The sequence below is a fragment of the Balaenoptera physalus genome, assembly GCF_965194825.1.
Source record: "Balaenoptera physalus genome assembly, chromosome: 3".
Taxonomy (NCBI): Eukaryota; Metazoa; Chordata; class Mammalia; order Artiodactyla; family Balaenopteridae; genus Balaenoptera; species Balaenoptera physalus.
The window spans coordinates 117,749,251-117,772,517 of record NC_138890.1 but is presented as its reverse complement, the minus strand read 5'-3'; the positions used below and the strand labels follow the sequence as shown (position 1 = coordinate 117,772,517).

At 41.3% G+C, this 23,267-nt stretch overlaps 1 protein-coding gene across 1 annotated transcript in view; it reads left to right on the top strand.

Moving 5' to 3' along the window:
* SV2C (synaptic vesicle glycoprotein 2C) overlaps positions 1-23,267 on the top strand; it is a 262,124-nt gene that overhangs the window by 59,805 nt on the left and 179,052 nt on the right. The window contains exon 2 of the mRNA XM_082457195.1: positions 6,141-6,820. Coding sequence (XP_082313321.1) covers positions 6,163-6,820 — 658 coding nt within the window. The 5' untranslated portion in view covers positions 6,141-6,162. The remainder of the gene's footprint in view (positions 1-6,140; positions 6,821-23,267) is intronic.

Here is a 23,267-nt window from a genome sequence, read left to right as displayed (position 1 = left end):
CCGGACATCTTATTTAACATGACTCTCTTATCTTTTGAAGTATAGCCAACATCTTGGGCTAGTTTATCTGAACAAACAAGACCATATTTTGGAATTACTATCCATATAAAGCCCATCACTGATGAAAGATATCACGGTATTTCTTGTTTCAGAACCTATATCACGATTTAGCCAAGAGGCTGTAAAACCACTTGTGTATAGGAAAGACAAGTTACCAGAATGAACAGTAATGACTAGGAAGAACGCTACTGCATTTATTAAGACCTCAGGGAGCACACTGTGTGAAGCAGATGGGGAGAAGGGCAAGCCTGTGGGGTCAGACCATCGAGCTTGAGTGCCAGCATCGCCTCTGACAAGCTTTGTGACCTTGGGCTAGTTATTTAATCTCACTAAGCCTTAATTTTCTCACCTGTAAAATGGACACTATAATGTCTATTTTGTAGGATTAAGAATTAAATAAAAGAATAAAAGAATGTATATACAGTAAGTCCCCTACATATGAACGAGTTCCGTTCTGAGAGCGCCTTCGTAAATCCTGTTTGTTTGTAAGTCCAACAAAGTTAGCCTAGGTACCCAACTAACACAATCGGCTAGATAGTACTGTAGGTTTACAATACTTTTCACACAAATAATACATAAAAAAACAAATACAGAAAACATTTTTAATCTTACAGAACAGTACTTTGAAAAGTATAGTACAGTACAGCAGCTGGCATCCAGGGGCTGGCATCGAGTGAACAGCAAGAAGAGTTACTGACTGGAGGAGGGAGAGGAGGTGGGAGATGGTAGAGATGAAGGATCGTCAACAATAGGAGACGGAGGGCAAGCTGCAATTTCACCCATGCCTGACGTTGATGGCACAGGTTCTGGTTCCTTGCTGGATTCAATTCTATCTACCCTCTTGAAAAAATGATCCAGTGATGTCTGGGTAGTAGCTCTTTTTTTCTCATCATAGATGACACAGTAGCACTGGATTACATTCTGAACGGCTGCTGCAACCTTAGTGTACTGTTCTACGTTCGGGTCCTGTGCCTCAAAAACTAACAGTGCCTCCTCAAATAAAGAAATCCCCTTGCCGTTTCCTACATCATGAATCTCTTTGGTTCTTCAGTTACTTCGTCTTCCTCTTGTCTCTCTTCGTCCTTTCTCTGGGCCTCTAATTCCACAGCAAGGAGTTCAGTGAAGTCATCCTCTTGCAGATCTAGCTCCACCTTCTTGCTGAGGGTCACTAAGTTGCTGAAGACCTCTTTGGACTCCTCATCCACCTTCTCAAACCCACGAAAATCGTGAACAAACTGTGGGCAGAGGTTCTTCCACACCCCATGGTGATGGCTGTAACCTCACGTCAAGCAAAGTCAGTGTTTTTTATGGCCTTGTCGATGTTATAGTCCTTCCAAAATTGTCTCAAGGTTGTTCCTGATTCATCACTCTCCTTTACTTCCTGATGAAAAGCATGACGTAAATAATATTTCTTAAAAGTCGCTATAACTCCCTGGTCCATAGGTTGGATGGGCAACGTAGTATTTGATGGCAGATGCACTACTTTGACCTTGGGATGAAAGTCGTCCATAAGTGGGGGGTGGCCCAGAGTATTGTCGAGCAGCAAAAGAATATTGAATGGGATGTCCTTCTCCAAGCAATATTTCTCTACCTCCAGGATAAAGTGGTGGAAAAACCAGTCCTGGAAAATGGCCTGTGTAACCCAGGCTTTGGGGTTACTCTTCCACACGAACACAAGGAAGAGTGTTTGGCTCTCTTGGCTATGTTTTTAAGGGCTGTTGGGTTCTCTGAATGATAAACTAAGAGAGGCTTCAGCTTCATATCGCCAGAAGCATTGCCACCAAACCACAGTTAGCCTATCATTTGCTGCTTTATAGCCTGGCATCAACTTTTTCTCCTTAGTGATGTAACTTTGGTCTGGCATCCTCTTCCAGTACAGTACTGTCTCATCCACATTAAAAACCTGCTCAGGTAAATACGTGCCTTCACCAATAATTTCTCGAAGCATTTCAGGAAATTCACGGGCTGCTACCGTATCTGCACTTGCTGCCTCGCCACTTACTTTTATGTTGTGAAGGTTGGCTCTAGCCTTGAACGCATAAAACCAGCCATGGATGGCATTAAAAGACATGCCCTCTGATTCTTCACTGTGTTTCTTCTTCAAGTCTTCATAATGGCTTTTAGCTTTCTCTTGAATCAGCATTAAGCTGAGCAGGACTTGATGCTGATGCTGATTCTTCATTCACACACTGAGAAGTTTCTCCATCTCCTCCATCATTTTTCCACGCTTTTTCAATATTACTGTCGACATCATTGGCACAGCAGACTTCACGTTTCCATGATCTTGTCCTTGTTCTTTAGAAAAATGCCGATAGTTGAACAGTTCATGTTATAAGAACGAGCGATGTCTAGCATCTTTTCACCTTGCTCCACTCTCTCAATTATTTTCACTTTTGTTTCCATTGTTATCTCTTGGCGCTTCTTAGCAGTACCAACTACATCTCCGCTGCTTTTACCCTTGCCTCCTGGGCTTGATATAAAGACACTATACTATTGTACTCTATACAGTACTGTATAGTAAAGTACACAAAAGCACAGCCACTTGTAGAGGATGCACGCACGTGACAATGTATCCCAGACACACGAACTAACTTACGTGATTGGATGTGCAAACACACGTTCGCATCTTTTGACAGTTCGCAACTTGAAGGTTCCTATGTAGGGCACTTACTGTAAAATTCTTATCACAATTCTTGGCATAGAGTAAGCACTAAATCAACCGTTTTTTCATTAAAACGGTGCCTGGCACATATATATGGTGTAACTGGGTGATTTACCCTGAAACGGAGGTATATTGTTTGCAGACATTGATGATGTAATAAGCAGCTGCTCATGGATGTCCCTTAGGCCACCCCTGGTGTGCAGACCACACCTGAGAACTGATGCTTTAAGGCAGGCCTGGCCTTCCAGCACAGATCCCAGGCTGCCATCTTCCTGGTGACCTTTGGAATGACCCAGCTTTTTGCATTTTTCCATTTACCAGAGAAAGTAATAGTCATAGATAACTCTCCCCCCGAGTAATCTGCCCACTGGCCAAACATCTTGCACATTTTCCAGGTATAGGTGTTAGAAACTTATTTTCCTCTTTAACATTTTATTTTGGGGCCATTGAGATTCACATGAAGTCCTAAGAAATAACACAGAGAGACCCCCTGATCCTGCCCTTCCCCGAGTCTTCCTCCAATGGCGACATCTACAAACATCTGGATTTAAACCGAAGTTTTGAATAAGTATTCCTAATTGCCCGTTTTAATGCAAAAGCACTGAAAAATCTGCTTTACTTTAGTGAGACTACAAACTGTAAGACCTAATCTCTTCCATCAAGGATCCAAAAATCAACTGGAGCCTCGATTTTTGGCTGAGGAACCCAGTGTCCCAAAGAGAACTTACATACACACCGGCTTTGTTTTAACCTCAGAGTCAAAAACAGTTTTACAAGAAGTGTTTTTTTCTCTTTTTCAAAACTAAAATGTTTAATTGTAAAATTTTTTTAAATGTCTTTTCATTACTCATGTGATTAGATTCCTTAGGGAGTTAGAATTATCCATTTTCTAGTCACAATCATGACTTTCAGGACACCATGCCTGTTTTCTGTCATCGACGTGGCTCCCATACCGGGACCTTTTGGTGGGTGAGAGCCCCTTAAAGCCTGTGATGAGAATATTTGTGCCTGGGAACAAAAGCAGGAAAGCCAAATGCAGTCAATTTCTTTACTGTTTATTAGAAAAAGCAATTGAGGAAACTTCCCGTTGCTAACCAGCATGCTGTTTGTAGATGGTGTGTTACAGGGGTCAGGCTCTGCTTTCACACTCACCAGTCTTTTCCTTTAATGGTGTTTTTTGCTGCCATGGTGCCCAGGAAGCAGCTGATATGCTGTGTCTGATTTAATCGTCCATTTATGAATGGTAGACCAGTTGGCTTTATTTGTTGTGTGAAATCTTTTAATTTTGCCTTTCATTTTTAAAGTAGGAGACATCTCTCCATCGCCAACATCATCTATCGTCATCCTCCCTTCTTCTCTCTTTTCCTGCCTCCCCCTTACCTTTCTGAGTGTTCCATCCTCAACCTCGTTTCTCACTGCCTTCCCGTCTTACTCTCCATGTGGATCCTCCCATCTCTTCCTTCCCCTGCCTCTCAGCTCTCCAAAATAGAAAGAAAAGGGAGAACAAACAGGAACATCCTTCATTAAGACATTTGGCAAAAAAGCCTTGTAATCATATGTTTATTTTCATTTCATTTTGTCTTCTAAAACACAGACCTGAGCAGAGCCATGCTTCCGTTTTGCCTACTGGCCATTTGCAGGTATCCAGTGGTAATGATGCCCAATCCATTTACAAACAAACATCTTTTTGTCTTTATTGCTGGGTCTGTCTGTCACGTCTGGAAGAGCAGTTTAAATGTACGTTTGTAATAGCCGCTTACCAAGTATTTTACACTGGATGCAAAAGAACAAAATAGAAATGGCCATTATATGAATCAGTATTTGGAATACTGCTATAGCACAAGGCTTGGGGAATTAATGATGGGGGAGAGTGATTTTTTTCACCTTCATATCATTTCTGTACAAGGTGGGCCTGATATTGGCTGACTTGGGCCACCAGAGCAGACAGCTCAGTGGACAAGTGAAAGAAGTCAGCCTCAATGAGCCAAGACCTAAGGGGCTGTCCATGAGAAAGGAAACCAAGTGATGGGTCCTGGGAGGCTGCTGACTCTGGTACCCAAGGCAGCAGCTAACTGCAGTCAGATAAGGTGGCAGGGAGTGTGTGTGTGTTAGGGGGGGTGGGTGTCTAGAGATGAAGAAGGTAGGGACAAAGCCTGGGGTTCTTACGGGGTGCGTTGGGAAGGGAGTGGCTTCCCTGTCCTTGCTGGCCTGGGGGTGGCTTCTGAAAGGGCACATCCCCACTGGACAAGTCACATGTTCTAATTCAGTGATTATCAAAAATGTCTGTCAAATCATTTGATGAACCCTTCCAATTTCCTACAGCTATGACTGCCATACTAGGGGAAAATACTCATTGTCAGTTTTGGGTGCCATGTGAGTCTCTGTTATCATTTACTGGAAGGAGATACAATGAAGGTAGAAAGGAAATGCATTTTATAAATATTTATAGGCAGAACTCAGAGATATTGCTGGTTCGCTTCCAGACCACCATGGTAAAGTGAATATTGCAATAAAGCAAGTCACACAAATTTTTTTGGTTTCCCAGTGCTGTAAAAGTTATGTTTATACTATACTGTAGTTGGTTAAGTGCAATAGCATTATATCTAAAAGAAAATAGACAATACCTTAGTTTAAAAATACTTTATTTCTAAAAAATGCTAAACATCGCTTGAGCCTTCAGCAAGTCATAGTAGTAACATCAAAGATCACTGATCACAGATCACATGACAAATAAGGAAAAGGTTTGAAATATTACAAGAATTTCCAAAATGTGACAGAGAAACAAAGTGAGCAAATATTGTTGCAAAAATGGCGCTAATAGATTTGCTTGACCCTCGGTTGCCACAAACCTTCAACTTGTTGAAGATACAGTATCTGCAAAGCGCAATAAAGCAAAGCACAGTAAAATGAGGTGTGCCCATATATGATTTGATAGCATTGTATATAGTGATGCTTATTTTTTGTTTGTTTGTTTGTTTTTGCATTGTGAGGAAATGAGGTCAGACAGGATTCTTCTATTATTCTGGGTTTACCTTTGCAGCGTATGTATATATCTGTGAGCAACATTACTTGTCTCAATCAGGGTCTGTCTTTCTAGCACTTTCGAAATAAGTTGGATGTACTTATAAAGGTGTAAGATATTCCGTTGTATTTTCAGGGGAATGCTTGTGCATTCTGTGCAAACTTACCCAGGAGACGGAGTTCCTTAAAAACATGAATAATAATAGTAAAAACCCTAAATACTCCAAGTTCTGATCTCACTTGAGCAGAGAACCAGCAAACTGAGTGCTCGAAAGAAAGGAAAAGTGAATTCTGTGTCTTAGTCTGTGGGGCCAGTGAAAAGAGACCAAGAATTAGATGGTGAAAAAGACATGGAAAAAAATAAAAAATATCTTCTGTGGCTTTTCTTCTCTTGCAGTTCCATTTTGAACCCAAAGTGGATGGTGCTGTCAGGACTGAACCACTGCCCAGAGTCTGTGAAAAATTCCCATCTCTCATTGGCCGTCAGTTGCGGTAAGATGGAAGACTCCTGTAAGGATAGGACTTCACTGATGAAGGGTGCCAAGGACATTGCCAGAGAGGTGAAGAAACAGACTGTAAAGAAGGTGAATCAAGCAGTGGACCGGGCCCAGGATGAATACGCCCAGAGGTCCTACAGTCGGTTCCAAGACGAGGAAGAGGATGATGACGACTACCCACCGGGAGAAACCTATAACGGGGAGGCCAATGATGACGAGGGCTCCAGTGACGCGACTGAGGGTCACGATGAAGATGATGAAATCTACGAAGGGGAGTATCAGGGCATCCCCAACATGAACCAAGGGAAAGACAGCATTGTGGCCGTGGGGCAGCCCAAGGGCGATGAGTACAAGGACCGCCGGGAGCTGGAATCAGAGAGGAGAGCTGACGAGGAAGAACTAGCCCAGCAGTATGAGCTGATAATCCAAGAGTGTGGTCACGGCCGCTTTCAGTGGGCCCTTTTCTTTGTCCTGGGCATGGCCCTGATGGCGGATGGCGTGGAGGTGTTTGTCGTGGGCTTTGTTTTGCCCAGCGCTGAGACAGACCTGTGCATACCAGATTCGGGATCCGGATGGCTAGGTGAGTGCATCATGTCAGAGAAACACATTCTGAAACTGCTTTATTTGTTGAGGACAGTTAACAAATAGAATAAATACTTTTCATATGGAGCCCTGCATTTTTTCCAACATTTGAAAAATTTTAAACATGCAAAGGAATCAAAAGAATGGTACAGTGATGCCCATATATACCCACCACCCAGAGTCTCTAGTTAAGATTTACTGTATTTTCTTTATCACCTAGCCATCTATCTATCTGTCTATCCATCAATCCCACTTTTATTTTTATGCATTTTGAGGTAAGTTAGAGCAATACATTTTAACTTATACTATTACAAATGTTGCATTAGTTTCTCCTTTATTAACTTCCAAAGCCATTATATGAAACTTATCTGACAGTTTTCTAAATACAGAGGTTAATTCTACAAAACTCTGACTAATGTGATATCAAATTTCAAATTTATCTATAACATTATGGTTTAAATAATTTCGGGACTCTGACAATTTTTACAATTTTTATTTTTTCTATAATCTATGTGTATGTTTGCTTGTTGGTTTTTTTCAGTTATCCTTATTTATAGAATTGTCTCTAGGTGACTTTTTCCTTTTCCAGGTTTGTACTTTTTTGCCTACACTGGAAAAACTTTCTTTCCTCATAGGACTTAAAAATCGATTTTGAATCATATTAATATTTAAATTATATGTGTTAAAATAACATGACCTCTCTATAAAATATCTAGAGAGCAGGTTTGATTTTTGTTTTAAAGTTACCATGCACTCAAGGTTCATATTGTTACACAGCTGTAGTTAACATTCCCACTTGCCTATGGGAGTGAAAATAAGAAGGCCAAGAAACATGCGCACAGCGGACTATCCCCAAAGCTTAAGGTCCACGTCAAACACTTGGTACATTAAGTCATGAGGCCTTTCAAACCCCTTTTGCTCAGCTCACCTCAGAGAACATGTTTATGTGCCTATTAAACCTTTATGTGTTTCAGAGTCTGTGAAAGAAAGAAAGAATACTTGGTGTCTCTATTTCCAAGGGACTTTTTAAAACTAAAGTTTGAAAAACCAAAGCATACAAATCTTTTTGTAGTTTAGTAACTCTATTAAGTAATGTTATAATTATTGATGCTGAGAATTTTTCTGTGTAAAAAAAATTAAATGTCATCTACTCACCTGCTCTATGACAACATAAGAGAGAGAATCATGCATGAGACAAGTATTTACATCTTGTTTCTCTTATATGATCCACTCCTAGCATTTGTTTCTTTTTTTATTTTTAAATATTCATTATAAAATTTTATTTTTAAACAATTTTTATTGAAATATAGTTGATTTACAATGTGTTAGTTGCAGGTATACAGCGAAATGATTGTTATACATATATATCTTTTTTAGATTCTTTTCCATTATAGGTTATTACAAAATATTGAGTATAGTTCCCTGTGCTATACATTAGGTCCCTGTCGTATATCTATTTTATATATAGTAGTGTGTATATTTTAATCCCAAACTCCTAATTTATCCCTTTCCCCCCGTTCTCCTTTGGTGACAGTAAGTTTGTTTGCTATGTCTGTGAGTCTGTGAGTTTCTGTTTTGTAAGTAAGTTCATCTGTATTAATTTTTTAGATTCTGCATATAAGTGATATCATGTGATACTTGTCTTTCTCTGTCTGACTTAGACATTTGTTTCTTTAATTTCGTACCTGGAAGAGATGGATCCGTAGAAGCCGGGAGGGGTGAAGGGGAGGGAGTGGGGACGTATATTGCATGGCTTTTGCTGGTAGATTCATTTGTGTGTTCAACTATCAAAATGCAAATCATGGTTCAGAGGAGGGTTCTTAGTTATTTGTCAGATTGATCATTTCAGCATATCTGTTTCATACATAGCACTGTATTTTGTTTTTTGTTTTTTCCTTTGGTGAACAAGTCTACCCACTGTAAGCCTCGGAGTCAAAATATTTATCACGATTTTGCTAATGGAATATATCAGCAGAATGTTTTAAGAAGACAGATAGTTAGAAATACATCTACACAAATATTCAATACTTGCAGGCTTAAATTTAGAGTAGCAAACTTTTCATGTTATGATCCTAGCTTTTATATTGGAAGCATTTCAGAAAAATCTAAGCTGAGCTTGCCCTTTATCTTCTCTGTGCTGAATAGAAGTGCAGTATCACATGTGGGGCTCCTGTCAGTCTGTTCCATAAACCCATAAACCCTGATGGTGCTACACACCCCCAGGTGGCATGCACAAGTGTAGATAATGCTGGGGAACAATAGGAGCGCAGATATTTTCATCTCTTCGTAAATGTTGCCTGCTTTAGTGAATTAAAAATGTGTCCCCAGGAATGTGTGGTTTCACTCCATGTTGTGAGTCCTCCACGGAAGCATTTTAATGGTCTCATAACTGTTTCTTCCAGACTCGCATTTCAATTAATTTGCCGTTGTAATTTCACTTATAATTGCGTTCTAATGGAGTCTTTTTTAGACAAGCATGTAAATTGTTTTGCCATTTTCATTTCATCGGATAATAGGTTTGTAATATAATTACCACACTAAGTCATAGCAATGGGATCAAAATGCAAGAGAGGAAGATGCGTGACCCATGTTTGGTAGCCTTGGGAGGCGATAAATTTGCAAAATAATTTCTCATTTGCCACTAAGCATTGTGTCATTTCCCTCAAGGAAAATTAGGAATGAAAAATGCTAACCAATTTATGTTTTAATTTTTGGGGAGATAGCTCCTCTCCTTGTGTTTGCTAGAAAATTGACTTCCAGGTAGTCAAGGGCATACCTTGTGTGCGTGTGTCTGTGCATATGGTCTATGTGCCTGTGTAACATTGTTAATCGGGCTGGGAAGAGGTTAGAACAAATATTTAATTAATTATCTAATGAGCTGTCCTTTGGGGGAATAAGTACCATCCCTTTAAGATAATCTATTTTCTATTGCCAAAGTCTGTTTATTGAGAATTTATTATGTGCAAAGCACAATGTTACCACAGGGGATAATAGGACAAAAAACAAAAACAAAAGCGGGTTTGTGTATCCAAGGAAGTCATAGTCTAGCATGGAGAAACAACAGATGTCTGCACACCACCAGGACAAGGAAGCAAGTATCAATAACCAGAAGAGAAGTGTAAATAAAGAGACTTCAGGCTGGGAGACCACGTAAGGGGTACAGACCTAAGGCAGTGGAAGGAAGGTATGGATTGGAGAGCTGGTCCAGGGGTAGAGTCAGCAAGGATCTGGTCATTGGTTAGTTTGGAACGGGGAGGAAGAGGGCAGTTTATGAAAGGAAGGCAATTCATCAGGTTAGGTAATGCAGAATATAGGTTTTAGCATGAGGGAGAAAGAAGAAAGGTTTAGTTTTAGACTTATCACTTTGAGATTTGGGGGGGGCAGCCAAAGAAGAGCGCCCAATGGGCCACTGCCCATTTGGGCTAAAGTGCCGAGCATCTTGAGAGCCATCTCATTTAAGGTGAAACTGCCCACGACCTTAACCAGGGAGAGGGCGATTTCCTGCCAAATACTACTTGTGGGACTGGTGGTGAGGAGAATGTCAGGAAGGAGGCTGAAAAGAAGCATCCAGGAGAGAGAGGAGGTCCGGAAGTTGCTGGAAGGAGGAAGGGATGTGCGACTCTTAGGTGCTGCCCAGTCTCGTAGTAACGATTGAAATAGGCTCCTCAGGTCTGGCATTTTAAGAAGGTTTTGGCTGCTACTAACAGTTCTTCAAACAAACACAGTATGCCAGGCTAGGAAGTTTTTTTAAGGGAAGAGTCTGTGTATCGAGTGAAGTGACAGTACATCCTCCGGACTCCCGGCCCCTGTCACAGGGTCGCACAGGCATCCAGCATTCTCCCCTCCCAGGGCTGTGCCTCACAGCTGACGCTGTGTGAGTGAGCCCTCTCTGACCACATCTTAGTTCCTGTCTAAGAGTAGTTGAGCGGGGCAGGTTGGGTTCTGAGGGGAGCCCCAGGCAGGAAGGATGTGTGGCGGTATCAGCCTCAAGGCAAGACCAGGCTCAGCCGCATCCCAGCTCTCGCCCATCAGAGCACAGCACGCGCCTCACTGGCTGCGCTTTCCTTGCGCTCTTCCTTCGGGGGGGCTGTTTCCTCCTAAAACCCACCTAGTGAAGCAGGGAGCCTAATCATTATTGGTCTACCTGCTTTCTGGATGGGGATCACACAGCTCAGTAATTTTTAGGAATTAAAACATTATCATGGCCAAGTGTTAACTAGTACAAAATAGATGGAATATAATATATTCTAAACCAAAACATACTGGGAGCTAAGCCTGAACTAAATGATAACTAGACGTCCTCTAAGTGTTTCTCCTATCATTTATCATCTATAATGCCTAATTTCCACATGGCCTGGTGATTTTCAGGATGATTTTTGGTAGTGTAGTTGGGACAAAGCCAGATTACTATAGGATTAAAAAGTGAAAGGAGTTAAGCAAAATGGAGACAGCAAGGCCATTTCATTCAGTAAGTATTAGTTGAGCACCAACTGTGAGCCAGATACCTGACAAGGTACATCAGGAGGTATTCTGATGAGTATATTGTGATGTGTGTCGTCCAGGAACTTTTTTTTCCAGTGGGACAAATACCTTGTGAAGAGATCAGTGTAAGTACATTATGTTTTTTCCATGCCAGAGTTATTGAGTACAGTGCTCTAGAATCACAGAGGAATTCCTTTGGGAAGTGGTAAAAAATTAATCTAGGAAGTAATGTTTAAATAGCATTTTGAGGAATAAATAAGAGTTTACCAGGCAGAAAAGAGGGAGAGTGGCATTCCAGGAAGATGTTAAAGTTGTCAAAGGGTCTGAACTTTGTGGGGAATTGTGGGGAGTTCGCCATGACAGGCAGATCCTGTTGGGGCAGACAAGGTCAAGTTGTGGGCATATTGTGAAAGACCTTAATACCAAGACAAGGGGTTTGGGTTTTATTCTGTAGTATGCAAGATGGCATCATCAGACCTGTGGTTTAGAGAACCACCTCTGGCAGCAGCGTGGGAGGTGAATTAGATGGGAAAGAGTCTTATAAAGTCAAATGGACATGAAATCTAAGTCTCTGCTACTTAACTTTATGTGTGATGATTTGCAAGTAATTGACATTTCTCTGTGCCTCACATCTGTACACTGGGAATAAGAATACTCAATTAGATTGGGAGGATCAAATGAGAGAATGTGTGTAAAGCTTTTAGCAAAGTACCTAATATGTAGAAAACCCTAATAAATGATAGTTGCTATAATAACTATTAGAGGCATGAAAGTCAGTTAGGAGGCTACCAAGAGAGTGCAGGCAAAAAATAGTGGACTCTTGAACTAACTCAGTTAACAGGGTAAGAATTGGGAAATGTTTCGAAAAGAGACATGGCAAGATTTGGTGAATGAGAAAGATGGTAAGTAGGGAATTGAGGATGACATCCAAGGGGTTGGGCTTGAGAGGCTGGGCGGGCGTTGGTATGGGCAACTGAGATTGAAGACAGAGAAGGCAGAGCACATGGGGATACTGATGAAGTCCATTTAGAGGGTGTTGCTCTGATGGGTAGGAGAGTAGTCAGGACCAGAGGATAGATGAGGGAGCCTGAAGAGGGAGGCGAACCACGGAGAACACAGCTAGACAGAAGGTGGAAAGTGGCCAAATGAAGGTACCTGTCAGTTTAGCAAGGTGTTGGAGAATCTTTTGGCCCCCAAATATCTGATAGCCAGAAATAAATTCACCTGCATGGGGACACTTTTAAATTTGATGTATACGTTCATTTAGACACTTTGGTTCTGTGTAGCCCTCTTTGGAGATAGATGGGAGCAGGGGAGGGGGTGGTGATGGGACCTGCATCACCAGAGCAGACTCAGATTCATCTCCTACTTATGCAGTTTATGTGAATAAAGGATTCCATAGCCAAACAGCAACAACAAAATTTTTAAATGTATCTTCTGGAATATCAGTGACTTCAGCTGCCACACTGGTATCACAGTAGGTTCAGTATTTGATAAAGCAGTATTTATGGAGTGGTCATTATGTATGGGGCATGGCCCAAGGCCCTGTAAGGAAACTGAGACGAATAAGGCTTGGTTCCTGTTATCAGGGGAAATCATGGTATCTTCCAGGTGTTGGTGCCTTAGTGATGTAGGCAAACCTTGTTGTCTTAAAGATGAGGGTAGGAGACCCAGGGAGTTCGGGTGACTTGCCTAGTCCGTGGCTAGGTATTGGCTGAGACAGACTATAGAACACACACATATAGAACAACTCCTAATCCCACGCTCCTTTCCAGTTCTCTAATATTTTTATTTAAAATCCTCTTGATTGGGTTTACTCCTGGAAGAATACAAGGCTCTCAATTATTGGCAAGACTATGCCACTCTGGTATCTCAAGCAATGACCTAGAAATTCACTTTTTGTTTCTGGACTCTGATAGTATAATCACCTGATGAACTTACACATCTTTCTTCCTTTTCTAAAACCCTAATAGAAGATACCACCTATTTTTTGTATTTATAGGAAGCACATAATGGCAGCAGTCACAAATGAGAGATTTGATTGCCTTGGAGAATTAACCTATACAATCAGCCCATAGTGCAAAGTCATCTTAAAGAGGCAGAGCAGCAGAAGTTAAAGAGAAGGAATGTAAGCCCCTTGGGACCAGGGGGTTTTGTCTTTGTTATTCACTATTGTATTCCCCCTGCCCAGATCAGTGCCTGGTACATAGTAGGATCTCAACAAATATTTGTTGAATGAATGAATGACAGTCTCTAAGATCATTAACACTTTACGACCCCATTGAAGGTACAGACATATCTAAATTAAAATGTGTTATTTTGAATGGGAATTCATCAGTAATGGAGGAACACAAAAGGGAAAGTCATAGATACAGATGTTGGCAGTGCCTTTCTAAATGCTGCTTGGGGTTGGGGTCTCCTGATCAAAGGATTTAACCTGTCTGGTTTGAGGGCTACATGTATTCCTATCATAGTGAAGGCTGCATTAGGCAGTGTTGGCCTAGAGTTCGTGAAGATATGAATCCTGTAGCTAAGACCTCTTGTTCTAACTCTATGCTCCAAAGTAACATGAAGACTTCAAGTTTAGCTCTCTAGAATTTGCCCATCAGGAATGTGCTTCCCAAAGGATGCCAGTCTTCTTGGCAATTCTGTGTGGGTTTTTTTTTTTTTTTTTTTTAATTAACTGGGCTTTTTCCATCAGTCTATGGTGAGGTTGACTATTGGGAGTCTGCTTCTGAGAGATGGCTCTCTCCTTGGTGTGCTGACATGTCTGGTTTCTGAACATGTAGAACCAAGGTCCAGACCAGGATTGGGAGGAAGTAGCTATCACCTTGGGAGGCCTACTTGGGTCATCACCTGGGTTTCCCAGAGAAATATCCCATCTGCAGGAAATACTAGTTTTCCTTTAAAACATCTACAACAATGGCTAGATTTGATTGGCATATTGGGCGCAAGCAGAGCTAGACCAAGAACATTTAAAGCATTAAGAAGAGTATATTTGTATGTATGAATGGAATTTTACTTGACCTTTTTTCTTTCATTTTTGGAAGCTCTTGAAAGTTTTTAAAATATTTCTAAATAATTCTAGAATAAATACAGATTTCTGTGAGTTTAGGATATATTTCTGACTAGGAATGGAGCAGTGATTTTCACTTTACTCAATATTTTACTATCAGTCATTTAAAGTCAGACTCTTTGGCATTCCTGTATCTCCCATTGACAGCTGTAGTGTTCATTCAACAAAAACTTATTGAAAAAAATAATTAAAATTAAAATTAAAGAAGACTCAATAATTTATTGCCAGTATATCCTGGGTCTTATTTCCTTGGGTCTTTTACATCACCTACTATGTGACAAGCACTGTTTTAAACTCTAGAGATACGATAGTAAATAAAACAGAAAAAAAGATCTCTGGTAAGCCTTAAGCATGTCTTTTAACCTCTTTTTGTAGTTTTTACTTGGATGATGTGGAATTCCTCAGAACATACAGAATTCTCTCTCTCTTGCGCTCTCTCTCTCTCTTTAATTTTCATTTACCACTTATAGAAAGGGTAGTTTCCTTGAAGGATGGGCTGGATGGATATGACTTGAACTCAAACCTAATTTCTTTCTCCATCCCTCCATATGGTCCCTTCTTCCTTTAGCTATTAACAAAAGAAGAACTAGTTTGCTGGGATTTCTAGCTGCTTTATATCTAGATGTCTGTATTTGTGGGGGAAAAAAAGCTTCACGTTTCTGAGATCCCCTTTCTTAAGTCCCATTGACTGTTGTTTACCACTAGACTGCCAGCAGAGTGTAGTGACTTCCTCCCTGTGTACTTAGCATCTTTCCAGGTGTGTATCACCCCTGCCCAGTGCTGCCAGGGGACCAGCATATCCAAGCTGATAACAAAGAGTGATGCAGAGTTTTTCCTCTTTTAGCTTTATTCTAAGATTTCAATCATTTGGCATCTAGGTGTGCTCTTAAAACCTGTAGCTTTGTACCCTAAAAGTGTACGCTGCAGGTTTCAGGATCAGCAACTCTGCAGCCTGCCCAATCCCATTGTTCTCTACATCTGCCTCTGTATCTCGGAGGGAGGTTTGATCTCTGTTGTGAGTGCGCCCTCTGGCTCTGTTTAGCCTCTTGCTGTCATAGTGATCCTAATTGGAATTAAAAACTTATTATTGACTCATAGCGAACATCCTGTCCACCAAAACTAACAAAATCTTATTTGGATTCATTATTGCCAAATGGGAAAAGAAGACTCAATAATTCATTGCCATTATACTCCTGGGTCTTATTCCCTTGGGTCTTTCACATGCTCCTGGGAAAAGAGAGGTTTCTGACATCCGAATGGAGTTGGACTAAGTAACCTGAAAAGATTCCTCCATCCAAGGAGTCTACAGGAGAGGAGTGAACAGAAACTCCGTGTTGCATTCCTGAAACTCGCCAATAAGTACGTTCTGGGACTGTGAAAGCGTGATAGTACATGCCCTCTGTCACCCGGATGGTCCCTGGGGGATTTCCCACAATACAGCTTTGAACCTGAAGGCTGATTCTTGCATCCTGAGTCCCTATATCGCTATGTCCTAGATTATTCCTGGGTGAGGATTCTGATCCAGTGGGAGTACTGGCTTTACATATCCTGATTCAGTCTGGCAGTCACAGTGAAGGCACTGGAGAACTTGGTGATGTGTCATCGGATTAGGGAATCTGTTAATTGTGGACTTTGGTTTAAATAAGGCAATCAGAATTGTGAATCATCCAATAACTGGATCAAGCCAAATACAAATAATACAGACTTGTAGGTCTGAATTCTAAACACCAAGATGCAACTGCACCTTTTCATGGGAAATCTAATGTCTCAATATTCTCACATAACAAGGGCTTTTATAGGACTTAAGTTTTCTGCAGAATGCTTCAGAGAGTAGGAAACGATTTGATTACATTCATCTTGAAGCATTAGTCTGATGAATTGCTGATGTACGTATTCCCAGCCCACGTATTTGCAAACTGACGTTCTTACCTTACACTTTGAAATTTCTTATTGGTCTTTAAGGTTGTGAGAGGAAAAGTAAAAGAGGTCCTTGGGTATAGTTCTTACCTTCAATTTCAAAACTAAGGTCTGTAATCAAATACAAAATGATCGGCAAACAATGACTTCTTCCAATTAAAATTTTTAAATGTAAGGAATTTGCTTAAAAATAAAATGTAATGCTCCTTAAATTATTTTCACATCTCTCTGTTAAAGATGGTGAAGATGATAAATTTTATGAATATTTTACCACAATGAAAAAAAATGCAGTCTTCTTGTGCATATTAGGAATGAGCAAATATTTCTCAATATTGGAATATGCTTATTTCTACCATTAAATTTATTTTTTTACTCTCAAGACAGAGTCTGGAAAAAGAGGAGCTGACAGCTGAGAAAACTGTTGCAAATCCTAATGAAAGTACTTTCCATAGCCAGCTTACTTTGTGGGGCTGCCATGTACAGTTGTGCAGGTTGTGACCTGCACAAAGACACCAGGCTGGTGATGAAGGGGCTGGAATCCAGCCCTCCTCTACTCACCAAGCCACTCACCCAGGCTGGGGCTGTTTCCACCTGCCTGGAGGAAGGGTTGACTTTCTAATTCTTCTACTCCGAAGAGGTTCCTTTTGTCATTCGTCCACCCAGATGAGCACCTTTTCCCAGTCACACAGAGGTGCCTTTTGCGCCTGGAGGCTCTGTTACTTGGGGATCAACATTGGGTAGTGAGGAACCTCAGGAGATACAAAGGAGAAGGGAGATAAGAAACCATGGTCTTACCCCTCCAAGAACTTAGGGCAGATTCAGAATATTCAAAAGAGTAAAAAAGATCAAGGGGAAAGTATAACTAAAGTGCAAATATAGGGACTTCCCTGGTGGCACAGTGGTTAAGAATTCGCCTGCCAATGCAGGGGACACGGGTTTGAGCCCTGGTCTGGGAAGATCCCACATGCCGTGGAGCAGCTAAGCCCATGCGCCACAACTACTGAGCCTGCTGCCTAGAGCCCGCGAGCCACAACTACTGAGCCCACGTGCTGCAAGCACGAAGCCCATGCGCCTAAAGCCCGTGCTCCACAACAAGAGAAGCCACCGCAGTGAGAAGCCCGCGCACCATAACGAAGAGTAGACCCGCTCGGGGCAACTAGAGAAAACCTGTGTGCAACAACAAAAACCCAACATAGTCAAAAATAAATAAGTAAGTAAATAAGTAAATGAATGAATGAATGAATGAATAAAAAAAGAGAGAAGCCACTGCAATGAGAAGCCCACGCACCGCAATGAAGAATAGCCCCTGCTCCCCACAACTAGAGAAAGCCCGCGAGCAGCAACGAAGATCCAACGCAGCCAAAAGAATAAATAAGTAAATAAATTTATTTAAAAAAATAAAGTGCAAATATAACTCTATAAACGTTCACATAAGCAGTTACAGTTGTTGGATTTTAAGCACAATCAGATTAGTAGGAGGTTTATTTTAGCACATCACGTGTCAAACTGTCAAACTAGCTTAAAATATTTGGGAAATGTTGAGAAGTGAGGGACTGCCTTTTAATGCCTCAGAACGATAGAATTGGAGAGAATGGACCTAGAATGGACTTAGGGCTATGAAAAATGCTTCAATCAGGGGGCTTCAGTCCCACTCCTAACCAGGGAGCATGTGTGTATTGGTGGCCCAGAAGTTGCTGAGGTTTATTTTTTTGGAAAAAAAAAACAAACAGGAAACGACATTTACAACTTCCATCAATCATAGGTTTCATTGTCTTAAGGTTCCTATTTCACTCATTCCAAAATCTGACACCAGGAAGTTTCTCTCAGAGGATTCGGGTGGAAACCCCTTCAACAGTGTGATCGAGTCCCTTCCACCTGCGGCTTGTGTTTGGCTCAGCAGGACTGGGAGGTGCTTGGCTTCTGCAGAGTCACCAGCCTGCCCTCTGTGTTGAGCTGAGAGAGACGGCATAGCCTCCTCTTTGCATCCTTTGGAGACAGGCTGGTGCTCCGGAGACTCTGGGTGGAGATCTGGGAAGCTCTGAGGCCCAGAGCCCCAGGACACGGGGGCTGGGGGCGGGGGGCTGGGGGGGGGGGTGGAATTTCCAGATCTCATCTGATCTTGATCATAGCTAGGTTTTCCTTTCAACACTAACCTGTGTTTCTGGCATCTCAAGGGCAAGGAGCAGAGCAAAAATTAGAGGAGTGGGCATATCAAAGACGTGCCGCCCTTCAGCCCCTGAAGGAGGGTCCTTGGGTGGAGGACAGGATGGGGTGCCCTTGGGCGTTGGGGAATCGAGCATGTGACGGGCTTCATGCTTTGCCCACTTTGTCTGCCTGTCTCAGGTTTGCGTTCACGCAGTCTCCTCTGGTAACTTTGCACCATTGTCCTCAATAACTGACATCAATATAATTACCATTAAAAAAAAGAGAGAGAGAGAGAGAGAAGGCTCTGCTTTAGGACAGTGGACCCTGCTAGTTATGCCACTGATGAGGGAGCTCTCACCCACATGTAAGAGCCCCCCACCCTGCACTGTGGCCAGGCTGGGGCTTGGTAGAGTGGTCAGCGCCCATCTGTACCATCACGTCAGCCCAGCCACATGGTGGAGAAGGAGGGAAGGAGAGCAGCTTCTCTCCTGAGGCCCAGGGAAGCGCTCCCAGAGAGCAGGACTGAGCCTCACCACGGGCACTTTTGCAGGGCATCTCCGTAGCACCCTTCGTGAGTGCCTGGGAGAGGAGTTCTGTTTAGGTACCTAGCACAGGCTCAAGCTCGCAGAGGGGAAGTTAAAGGGGCTGCTTAGCATTTAGTGTGCACTTGGTGAAGTTGGGAAGATGTGAAAGTTGGAATTGCCCTGCCTCGTGTGGGACGTTAATAAGGTGCTTTGAAGTAAGTGCTGGAGCACAGCTTTCTTCTAAGAGACAAAGATTTGTTATTGTTTTTCAGAGAAACAGGCACTTTGGGAATATTTCTGTAGCGTTTGAATTACCAAAGATCAATACACGAAATAAATCATGTTCCCGATAGCTTTTGGTATTTAAATTTAGGTATTTACAATGTCCAAAGAGAAGAGAAAAAGTAGTTTTAAGTAAAATCATTACCAAGACTACCTTAGGCCTTGGGAGGGATTTGTGTGAACCAAAGTGAGAATGAAATCTGTGGGCCCCCTTTTCTGCGAAAATGCTGACACCATGTGACATAACAGCACAGTTAATATGAACATAACATGCCCATCAGAGAGAGGAGAGAACCGATGGTGAGAGGTCAAGTTTAAGCTCTCAAGCAAGATTGTAGCACGGGGTCCTTTTACCCTTCCCAACGACTACATAAAACCAAATCTACCCAAGGGAGCTCTCCTCCCCTCCCGGGAGATGTGGTACCATTGTCAGGAGGGAGAGAGCAGGACATGGGGCATATTTGGGAGAGGATTGGGGAGGGTGCTTTCACCTCCGGATTCAAGAATCCAATTTACCTCTGTAGCCTTCTGTTTGAACCTTCCTCCCAGCACTCAGGGACCATCCTTGGCTTCTGTAGGCTCATTCAGGTGGGCGTAGCAAAGATACTTCTACCACACGAAGAAATTTTCTCCTAGGGATTCAAGTGGACCATGAGAACACGTTGTGTTACACTCTCTGTGAAAAGCAAGGCTACTGTCGCTTCAGCCCGATGCTTCCTGACAGTGATTGAACTAACGTGTAAAGAAGATTCCACCTTAAGGTGGAGTCAGCATCTCCCCCTTGTTCTGTTAAAGCGGGAAATGGATGGACGGGAGGAAGCTGCGTGGTGGTTAGTGACGTCAAAAATTGGAAGGAAGGATGATAAAGAAATTGGGTAATAAGAAAAAATAAAATAAAACAAGAAAAACCAAGTAAAAAGTAAGCCAAAAAAGAAATTTTAAAAAGAAAACAAATTAAGTTCTGATACATGCTACAACATGGATGAACCTTGAAAACGTGCTAGGTGAAGTAAGCCAGTCACAGAAGGACAAAAGATTGTGTGATTCCACTTACATGAATTATCTAGAATCGGCAAATTCATAGAGACAGGAAGTAGATTGGAATTACCAGGCGCTACAAGGAGAGGGGAATGGGGAGATAATGGTTAATGCTTACAGAGTTTCTGTTTGGAGTGATGAAAGAGTTTGGAAATAGGTGGTGGTGATGGCTGCATGGCATAGTGAATGTAATTAATGCCACCGAGGTGCACACTTAAAACATAGTTAAAATAGCAAATTTTATGTTATATAAATTTTAACACAATACAAAAAGGGAGAAAAGGAAAACAGGAGGAAGGAAGTCATTTGGAGGTGTGCCCAGCCATCCTTAGAGATAGATGGAGTTCACCTGTCTCCTGTGTTTGAGGAGATGCTGGAACTGGCCGTGAGTCCTATACAGATAAAAATGCAATAACAGGGACTTCCCTGGCGGTCCAGTGGCTAAGACTTCGCTTCCAATGCAGGGAGTGCCGGTTCGATCCCTGGTCGGGGAGCTAAGATCCCACATGCCTTGCAGCCGAAAAACATAAAAAAGAAGCAATGTTGTAACAAATTCAATAAAGACTTTTTAAAAAATGCAATAACAGAACAGCTTTTCCTGCCATGTTTCTTGCAGTTTCACAGGAATCAGGGCCTGATGGACCCCCCCCATTCTTTGTCAGTAGCAGCTGCGCCATGTAGCTTTTTTTCTGAGGGATTCCTGAGTAATTCTGGCATGGAGTTGGCTGTAATGGCCTCTCATGTAAGAATATTCTGGACTGCTGAATTTCTGTTGAGCCTCCTGGAAAATACTTAAGAATGTAGGGAGGGATTTGGGGTGGATCAACTAGGCTACTTAAAAATCAGAGGGGAAACAAACAAAACCTAAAACATTCTGGAGGCAATTTTTAGTTCACCTGAAGTCAGATAAATAATCATTAGATTAAAAAGTGTCGCTTCACTTATGTAACTTTTTTGAGAAGTGAGGTGTTTATTTTTGGTAAATAAAATAGCTTACCTCTTCTGGACATTCCAAATACCTGGTACAAACCTTACCTCTTCAAAAATCAAAGCGCTTCTTGTTTAAGCCTGTTTTTTTAAATGGAAATCAAAGTGTTTTATATGATATCTAAATTTATCATATATCATTTAAATGCTTCCTGATGATTTAGGATGTTCATTTTTATTCTTTATACTTTGTTTTTTCTTTACCCCTTTCTGTTACCCTTTCACTGTTGCTATTTTAGCTGTCTTTAATTTATCTCCTGATGTTTCTGTGCTGTGGATTAGGAAGCTAGATAGTGAGGCTAATTAAGAATTATGTGTTAGTTGGCCATAAAAAAGAATGAAGTAATGCCATTTGCAGCAATATGGATGGACCTGGAGAGAATCATATTAAGTGAAGTAAGTCAGAGAAAGACAAATATCATATGATATCACTCATATGTGGAATCTAAAAATAGATATAAATTAACTTATTTACAAAACAGAAATAGACTCACAGACATTGAAAACAAATTTATGGATACCAAGGGGTTAGGGGGGCCAAGGGAGAGATAAATTAGGTGTTTGGGATTAACAGATACAAACTACTATATATAAAATAGCTAAATGACAAGGACCAACTATATAGCACAGGGAACTATCGTCAATATCTTGTAATAACATATAATGGAAAAAATCTGGAAAAGAATATATATATATATGTATAACTGAATCACTTTGCTATACACTTGAAACCAACACAACATTGTAAATTAACTATACTTCAATTAAAAAAAAGAATTATGGGAAATAAGAGCAAATAGACTGTGATTAGGAGAATTGATTGATTTTACAGCTGAGCTTTGCACCAGGTATTTGGAATGTCCAGAAACCAAATTCTGGGTTCTGGCAGAGTAGGCATTGGAAGGACATTGGAAATTTGGCTTTTGTTGTGTTACTAGATATCTTTTCTCTCCAATTGCAAATAGCTCTCTGTAAATAAGGCTAGGGCTCAGCTGTGCACCAGCTATTCCTTCAAAAAGAAGAGCCAAGTAGCTAGTTTAAATTATTTTTATGGGTCAGGGCAGGGTATAAATAAATAATTTAAGAGTTTAGAATTAATACAAAATAAATTTAAGATTTTGGAATTTTAATTTCTTTATTCTTCATGACATGATCACTAGCTATGACTACGATCCTCTGGTCTCCCTTCCTAAACGGTATTTGGGATGGAGATTCTTGTCCCTGCAGCCCACTTGCCTTGTCTTCTGATCATTCCTAGGAGTAGGGGGTAGAGGGCTTGGGCCACATCATGTCCCTGCTCAAAAATGTTAAGTATAGATTGATTTAAAATCCTTAGAAAGGCATTCAAGCTCTCCACAGTCTGGGCCTAATCTATTTTTCCAGTTGTATCTACCATCAACTCCCCTGCCCCAGATATTCCGAAGTCAAGGGTAGTTAGGGTTGCCAGATAAAATACTGAATGGCCAGTTAAATTTGAATTTGAGATAAATAACAAAGAAATCATATTTTAATATAAGTATGTCTCATGCAATATTTGGTATATACTTATGTTTATAAATTATTTGTTTACCTGAAATTCAAATTTAACTGGGCATCATGTGGCTTTATTTGCTAAATCTGGCAACCCTACTTGTAGTGGTGATGACAGGAGGGCTTAGAGTTTGTTCTTTGCCTTCTGTGTGTCAGGCCTCATCTATGTCACATTAATTTCATTATCTCGTTTAACCAAAATTATATCTGATCCCAGACTCTCTGAATCAGTGCTATGGGATGACCCTTGGAAACTGTATATGTTGTATAAGCACCACAAGTAATTCTTACTCAAAGGGAAGTTTCAGAAACACTGTGATCTTGACCAGTGCTTCTCAGACATAAAAGTGCAGACAAGTCACCGGAGGAGACAGGTATTGATAGAGCAGACCTGGAGTGGGGTCTGAGATCCTTTTATGCTAACAAGCTCCCAGGTGATGCTGGCACTGCTAGTTTCAAACCCC